Source organism: Hypanus sabinus, chromosome 13 (assembly GCF_030144855.1).
Source record: "Hypanus sabinus isolate sHypSab1 chromosome 13, sHypSab1.hap1, whole genome shotgun sequence".
NCBI lineage: Eukaryota > Metazoa > Chordata > Chondrichthyes > Myliobatiformes > Dasyatidae > Hypanus > Hypanus sabinus.
In genome coordinates, this window is record NC_082718.1 from 32,471,536 (window position 1) to 32,479,968 (window position 8,433).

An 8,433-nucleotide genomic window follows, 5' to 3' on the forward strand; every position below is an offset into this window, starting at 1 on the left:
CCTCAATGATTTAGCTTCAATAAACAGACGATCCTTATGAAAACATCAATGGCAAAATCCTCTATTGTCTCTAGAGCACCAGTACAATCTCTGTCCATCCAAAGAAAGGTGTTTGAAGATCAGGACCTTACGCTCACACTTGAATAACTAGTAGTTACTCCTGCCTTTGGGTGCACTTTTGAGAAAAGACCACTGTGGATTCCAAAGAGCCAGGGGATATGGCAATCACTACATGTTAACTCCAGGAAAGTGCATTCAGGTGGGCTTGAGAACACACAGCCTTATCCTCAGTGCACACACAAAATGCTGGAGGAACTCAGCAGGTCAGGCAGATCTATGGAAATAAATAAAGTCAATGTTTCAGGCCAAGACCCTTCTTCAGGACTGGAAACGAATGGGAAGACAGTGGCCAAGTAAAAAGGTGGGGGGGGGGGAGGGAATCAACACCTTATATTCCATCAAGCCAACTCTACGGCATGAATATAGATTTCTCCTTCTGATAAAAAAATTCTTCCCCCTCCTCTCTTCTTCTATTTCCCATTCTGGACCCCTTGCCTCTTCTCACCTATCTCCCCCAAGTCCCCTCCTCCTTCCCTTTCCCCTGCCTTTTCCATAGATGCCGCCTGACCTGCTGTGTATTGCTTTGGATTTCCAGCATCTGCAGAATCTCTTGTGTTTGTGATTTGCCTATCCTCAGGAGCACACTGAAAACTGTGAAATAAAGTCTTGCCTCCTTAGTTCCAAATGCCCTGTTTGTAGCAGCACTTGGCTCCCAGGTACAATTCTTTAGCCACTCAGAATTGGAGTGGGAATATTTACGGACTTCTCAAGAGGTCCATGTTCGTAAATCCACTGAACAATGCAGTGGGCTTCCACACACTTCACAAAGAGCTAAACTGCAAGGAGTTAAGGCACAAACTAGTTTCGCATTCCCTAAGATTCTGCAGGTTAACCTGCAGTTTGATTTAAGTTTTCAAGATATTAAGGGAGACTCTTACACGGAACAGAATGACTTCTACTGGTTAGGGACTCTAGGACCAAATGTCATAAATGTAAAAAGCTTGGAGTCAGCCATTTTGTACTTAAAGAAGTTAAAACTTCTACAAGCAGTGTACAAAGTTGGAAGTCTCACCAAATGGCAATCAATAATCAGTAAATTGTTAATATTGAAGGTTGATACAGTACAAATTTGTTCCTGGAGGTATAAAGGGACACAGAGAATAGACAGGTGAATGGAACGAAGCCAAAGATCTACCATAATCTCACTAAATGAAAGTTTAGGGGCTAAAGTAACACACAGAAAATGCTTAAGGAATTTAGCAGGTCAGGTATCTATGGAAATGAATAAATAGTAGATGTGTAAGGCCAATACCCTTCTTCAGGATTTAAAAGTAAGTGGGAAGACCACAGAATAAAAAGACATGGGGAGGGGAGGGAGGATAGCTAGAAGGTGATAGGTGAAACCAGGTGGGTTAGAATTATAAAGGGCTGGAGAAAGAATCTGATGAGAGGACAGTGGACCATTGGAGAAAGGGAACAAGGAGGGGACCCGAAGGAAGTGAAAGGCAGGCTAGAGTGAGGAATAGAACAGGCGAAGGGGAGGAAATTTTTTTTTACCGGAGGGAGAAATCAAAATACATGCCATCAGATTGCAGGCTACCCAAATAGATTATAAGGTTTTGCTTCTCCACTCTGAGGGTTGCTTCACCTTAGCACATGGACCAAAACTTCAGAACTGGAATGGGATATCAGAATTCAAATGTTTGGCTACTGGGAAATACCGCGTTTGGCAGATGGAGCAGAGGTGCTTGATGAAGTAGCCCCTCAATTTATTACAGGTCTCACCAATGTAGAGGAAACCGCATTGGGAGCACCAAACAGAATTGCCTCACGTAGAAGGACTGTTTGAGGCCCTGAAAGGGAGGAGGTAAATGGTTAGGTGTAGCACTTAAGTCACTTGCAGGGTTAAGTGCCGGGTGAGGTATCCATGGAAAAAGAAGTCACTCAGGGAACAATCCCTGTGGAAAGTGGAAAGAGGAGAGTAGGTAAAGGAACTAAATGGATTTCTTCCACTCCTCTGCCCTGACTCCTTGATCCTTACTCATAAAACAATAAATGATGATTATGCAGGCCCAAATTAAGCAAAGAATATAAATACACCACATTATTTCTCCAGATATACTATCTGAAGTTTATACATAAAATTAATGAAGTACAAAGGCATGAAATACATCTATTTTCGCTTGACCAAAGCCCTTTCCTTCCCTCAAAAGGTTCTTCAAAAATTTTTACATGCAAGTTAGATTTAAAAGGCAGAATGACCGGTTGAAATTTCTGAATCTATAAATTAAATAACAAATTATGGTGCATTAACCTTTGAGAAATACAATTTATTTTTTAGCCATATTCAGACGGCAGTCGCTATGGACACTGAGCACTAATTTCAATTATAATACATTGCCACCACATAATAATTAAAACTTCAAACTGAAATACATTTCCACTTAAAGATAAGGCACTTACAATTTCACACAATTCCATTTTAAACATTTACTCATCGATTCCATTGCAACTTAACTATGGTTAACCTGAATTTAACTGCTCAATGATTTAATCTAAAATTCAATGCTTTTTAAAAATCACATTAGTATGTTTAGTGATTATAAAAAGATTATAAATGTTAGTTCAGTTTCACTTTTGTTTGATTACAAAACAGCACTCTCAAGGAACATTTTCTGATGTTAAAGTGCTGTATAAATGTAATGTTTAAAGAAGAAGTACGCAGTAAATGGGATGAATGTCGATGCAACATGGTGGGCCTGGTTAAAGTGGGTGTAAAGGGGCTTTTCTGTGCTGTACCATTCTAAGATTCAGTGTTCCTCAGGACAGACAGGCCAATCATCACAAATAATGTTATACATATATATAGAGTTAGGGTGCTTTAGCACAGTACTGTAGAAATGTTATGCTGCTGCAAAAAAAACAAAAACAAACTTCATGATATATGTGAGTGATGATAAACCTGATTCTAGATGAGTCTCTATTGTGGACTGAGAGAGGGAAGGGGGCAGGGAAAGGGGAATCATGGTTGGGAAAAGGGCAAGGGAGAGGGGAGGGAGTGGGAAGTATGAGAGGAACATTCTGTAATGATCAATACACCAACTGTTTGGAATCAAATGACCTTGCCCCGGGTCTCACGATGTGTCTACACCCCAATCCTGGCACTCTTTCCCTGGTACTTGTCCAATGGCACTGCACCCTCGCTAGATTTATAAAACTGTTCTCCACTCCATGTTGACAAATACAGTACTGTGCAAAAGTCTTTGGCACCCTAGCAATGTATATGTAAGTACACAGTCCTGTAAGAGAGCACTTTTCATACAGATGATATATTGCAAGACGCTTTATAATGGGATAATAGTACAAATATAAAAATAAGCATGAAAATAAGACAAAAAACTGTTATAGTTAAAAGCAAGGTTAAATAAATAGGTTTTGAGCTGGTGTTTAAGAGTGTAAACTGAGTCTGTAGCCCTTATAGACTGATAGAGGAAGACCTGAGAGCTCTGGCAGGATTATAAGAGGAAAAACAATTCTGTGATGTAGCAGACAGCATTTGAGATCAGTTTCAGTCCTGGATCACTGGAGCTGAAAGTAATTGGCATGAACTAGTATGACAATCTGCTGCTTTATAGAGCATGGTAGTGTAGTGGTTAGCACAATGCTTTACAGTGCTGGCAACCCACGTTCAAATACCACTGCCTACAAGGAGATTGAACCTTCTCCCCATGACCTCACCAGTGTCCACCCACAGTCCAAAGATGCACAAATTGGTAGATTAATTGGTCATTGTAAATTGTCCTGGGATTAGGCTAAAGTTAATTCTCAGGGGATTGCTAGGGGGTCAAGGCTTGAAAGGTCACACTATCTCAATAAAAGAAAATTTTAAGAAGTTTGGAATAAAGCACAAATCACATTGCCATTTCTCAAAGTTCATTCAGTCTAATAGGGTTCTTCCTTAACAATTTGTGGAAAGCTATTTTACAAAACTTTGAAAAATAGTTTATTGAAAAGGAAAAAAGGAATGGACTCTTTAAGACAGAACCATAATCAAATGTTCTCAGTGGTAACTAAAGCGAAACAAGTTGAGAATAATGAATTTTCAGTTCAGGCAACAAATGACGTCTTAATTATATGTCATAACAAATATTGTTGATGAAAATATTATTTGACTAAATAGAAAACTATTTAGTCTTTTGGTCTGTTCCTTCTGCTGTGAGGAAATCCATGTTTCTTGGCTTCTGGGATTTGCTCTTCAATAGTAACCCACTGACCCTGTTCATTTTTGATGAGGACTCCTAAGCAGCGGATCCCATCTCCCTTCTTACGTTTTGGAATTGGCTGGCCCATAATACATTCCAGCATCTTGTTATTCGACAGGCTCATACAGTACAGCTGAAAGTCATTTATCACATCATCCGTATAGTATTTTAAGATTTCCTCCCTTGGATACACAGGAATGCATTCTTCCTTGTGACCATGCTTCCAGTGGTATTTCTGACACGCTTTACTACAGTAATACGTAAGGCGACAGGAGTCACAAGTACGGAAGTGGCACTGGCTGTTTTCTAGTTCGTTACAAAGTGGCGAGGAACATATGATGGGGAAGGTTTCAGGGGGCTTGGTTTCATTGTCAGTAATTGTAGATATATACCTTGCTTTACGGTTATAATGCACATAAGGGTTTTTCTTGTATTCGTGAGGATCAGTGATAGCCTGAATGGCCTTTCTAGCAACAAGTACCCCTGGCATCTCATATTCATCTTCCATTGACAAATAATGGATTATTTGGGGGAAAGTGGATCGATCCCAGGTTTGCTTGCAAATTGGAATGTGATAATGCTCGGCTAGAACCAACCATGCTTTTACAAGTAACCCAAGGTTCAATCGTTCATCGGATATTTTCCAAGCTACTTCCAAGCAGTTAAAGATTTGCAATTGGCAGATATATTTTATGTCATCTTCATTGCATAAGACGAGGCAATTGTAAAGGATTTTCAAGCACTCCTGCCAGATGAAGTGGCGTAGGTGAGTAATTTCACCATCAAAGACAAGCATGATGCCAATATTTGTAACTATTCGGTATCTTTTATCCCACATTCGTTTAACGCAAGGCATATAACAAGATATTCGCCGTAAAAAACCCAAAGCCTGAAAAAAGGTTGAATGAGAGTGAATCAGCTTCATGCTTCCTTCTGCAAAGCATTCGTCCACAAGCTCAGACCATGCGATTTCAGCAAAGCGCTGGAAAAAGACATGAGCTTCTGGCCGACAATCCTCAGCTCCAGTGATACCAATTTTCTCAAACAGATCCAGCATGGTTGTATGCAGTTCCGACTGGGCCTCAAAGGTATCTTGTAGAATGAGTCGCATTATACGTTTAACCAAATTGTCGATGGAGTCTCCGATCATCATCTGCAAGATAGAACAAGTTAATCAAAACAGAAAAAAAGACACTGATGTGAGCCAGTCAAGTTCAGGGTAGAAGACTTGGAGCGTGGTAGGAAATTAAATTTGTTATGAACACGAAGGAATTCTAAAGTTGATCTGAACCAAATTATGTGCACAAGTGGGTGGGAAAGGTAAAGTGCAGGAGAGGAAGAAATCTGATGAACAGAGTGGACCACAGGCAAAAGGGAACCCCTTCCTGGGACCCTGGGGGAGGTGATAAGCAGGTGAGAAGAGGTAAGAAGCCAGAGTAGTGAACAGAAGAAAAAGGAAGGGGGAATGGGAGGAGGGGGAGAGCAGGAGGGGGAGGGGAGAGAGCGGGGGGGGGAGGGGAGGGGAGCGAGAGGGGGAGGGGAGGGGAGGAGAGGGGGAAGGGAGAGGGAGAGAGAGGTAGTGGGTAGGGAGGAGGGGAGGAGAGGAGGACAGGGGGAGGGGAGGGAGAGGTTGTGGGTAGGGAGGATGGGAGGGTAGAGAGGAGGCAAGGGTAGGGAGGAGGGGAGGAGTGGGAAGGGGTAGGGCGGAGGTGGGAGAGGGAGGGGTGAAGAGGATGTCCGTCTTGGCCAGACTATCCACCTGAACCGGTCACTAGGCGCTGTGCAGCCAGCTGCTTCCCCTGTTGCTACTAACGCAGTCCAAGTTCTGGGTGAAGAGAGCGACCGCATTCCATCACACCGCCTCTATGTACCCCTCAGCACCAACCTCCAGTCGATGTTTATAGGCGACTTCATCCTTTTCTTGTTTCGGTCGCGTACTCCTCCCGGCCTTCTCCGCAGCTGTCGCCATCGTTACTTCGAGCAAGAGCACCCTCCAGGCCGTACTGCCACCTGCAGGCTGGGAAGACCAGGCGCGCCCGCCGGGCCGTGCTACCACCTGCAGGCTGGGAAGACCAGGCGCGCCCGCCGGGCAGTGATGCCACCTGCAGACTGGGAAGAGCAGGCGCGCCCGCCGGGCCGTGCTACCACCTGCAGGCTGGGAAGACCAGGCGCGCCCGCCGGGCCGTGCTACCACCTGCAGGCTGGGAAGACCAGGCGCGCCCGCCGGGCCGTGCTACCACCTGCAGGCTGGGAAGACCAGGCGCGCCCGCCGGGCAGCGATGCCATCTGCAGGCTGGGAAGACCAAGCGCGCCCGCCAGGCCGTGCTACCACCTGCAGGCTGGGAAGACCAGGCGCGCCCGCCGGGCAGTGATGCCACCTGCAGACTGGGAAGAGCAGGCGCGCCCGCCGGGCCGTGCTGCCACCTGCAGGTTGGGCAAAGCAAGCGCACTGCAGTGCAAGCCTGGCTTCAGTGCTGGCAGGGCAATCGGATCACAATAAATTTATTACCAAAGTACATATATGTCATCATATATTACTTTGAATTTCATTCTCTTGCAGGCATTCACAGAAGAAAAAAGAAATACAATAAAATCAATGCAAAGCTACATACAAAGTTTGACTAAAAATCAGTGTGTGAAAGAAGATAAATATGCATATAATAATTAAACAATACTGATAACCTGAGTCCTTGAAAGTAAGTGTATAGGTTGTGGAATCCATTCAGAGTTGGGGTGAGTGAAGTTATCCACTCTGGTTCAGGAGCCTGATGGTTGAGGGGTAATAACTGTTCCTGAACCTGGTGGTGTGGGACTTGAGACTCCTGTACCTTCTTCCCAGTAGTAGCAGTGCCTGGATGGTGGGTGTTCCTGACGGTGGATGCTGCTTTGTAATTTTGCCAATGGTGGGGAGGGCTTTTTTTTGTGCCAGACTGGTCTGTATCTACTAATTTCTGTTTGTTTTTCCAGTCCTGAGCATTGGGGTTTCCATACCAGGCCATAATGCAACCACTCTCCACTATATCTATGGGAATCTGTTTAAGTTTTAGATGGCAGGCCAAATCTGCGCAAACTCCTAAGACACTAGGAGTGTCGTTGTGCCTTCGTTGTGATGGAAGCTTTGTGCTGGTCCTGGAACTGATCCTCTGACATCAGAATCAGATTTAATATCACTGGTATATGTCATAAAATATTGTTAACTTAATGGCAGTAGTACAATGCAATACATGATAATATAGGAAATCAATCAATCAATCAATCAATTAATTACAGTAAGTATATATATATGTGTGTGTGTGTGTATTCAATAAATTAAAAATAGGGCAAAAACAGAAATAATAAAAGTGAGGTAGGGATCCATTAGGGATTTGTATGGCAGAGGGGAAGAAGCTGTTCCTGAATCATTGAGTGTGTGTCTTCAGGCTTCTGTGGCTCCTTCCTGACGGTAAGAAAAAGGCATGTCCTGGGTGATGGGGGTCCTTAATGATGGATGCCGCCTTTCTGAGACAGCACTCCTTGAAGATATTTTGGATACTATGGAGGCTAGTATCCATGAAGGAGCTGACTAAGTTAACAACTTTCTGTAGCTTATTTCAATCCTGCGCAGCAGCCCCTCCCCACCCCCCATACCAGACAGTGGTGCAGCTAGTCCGAATGCTCTCCATGGTACACCTGTAGGAATTTGTGAGTGTCCTCAAACTCCTAATGAGATATAGCTGCTCTTGTGCCTTCTTTGTAGCTGCTTTGATATGTTGGGCCCAGGCACACATAAGGCATAGCCATTAGCAGAAGGCACATTTTCCACTATTTCAGAACACACTGCCATACTTAGATACAATTATTGACTAATGAATTTCAAATCCTGGCCACTTGAACCTGTTATCTTCAATGGAGCAGAAAGGCTTCAAGGCTTCAAAGGCTTCAATGGAGCAGAAATCCTCACTAAACCCAAAGTTAATGCAGGCACTTAACCCAAATCTGTTGGATCACAAAACTTTCTTAAAATTTAATATAAAGTTTAGCTGATTATTATGATACATTTATTTCGCAGTGGTAATATCTTATGTAATCCATTTTATACAGGTCACCAGTTATTTTTCCCAAGCGCATCACT

The 8,433-nt window shown here is 43.5% G+C and overlaps 1 protein-coding gene across 2 annotated transcripts; it reads right to left on the minus strand.

Annotated features, from left to right (window-relative positions):
• Positions 1 to 2,369: 2,369 nt before the first annotated feature.
• On the minus strand, positions 2,370 to 6,362 carry LOC132403765 (uncharacterized). Of its 2 annotated transcripts, none has more exons than XM_059987433.1 (2): positions 6,208 to 6,362; positions 2,370 to 5,475 (listed from the first exon to the last, which is right to left on the minus strand). In XM_059987433.1, the coding sequence occupies exons 1-2, from the start codon at positions 6,289 to 6,291 to the stop codon at positions 4,249 to 4,251; spliced, it is 1,311 nt and encodes a 436-aa protein (XP_059843416.1). In that variant the 5' UTR covers positions 6,292 to 6,362; the 3' UTR covers positions 2,370 to 4,248. The 2 variants fall into 2 exon arrangements, with proteins under 2 accessions (XP_059843416.1, XP_059843417.1); XM_059987434.1 differs by having other exon boundaries at positions 6,082 to 6,219.
• Between the last annotated feature and the right edge of the window lie 2,071 nt (positions 6,363 to 8,433).

Coding starts and splice junctions, on each gene's coding strand:
- LOC132403765 (XM_059987433.1), bottom strand. CDS start 6,291: ATGGCGACAGCTGCGGAGAAGGCCGGGAGGAGTACGCGACCGAAACAA. Junction 5,476..6,207: donor CCTATAAACATCGACTGGAG/GTTGGTGCTGAG, acceptor TCTATCTTGCAG/ATGATGATCGGAGACTCCAT.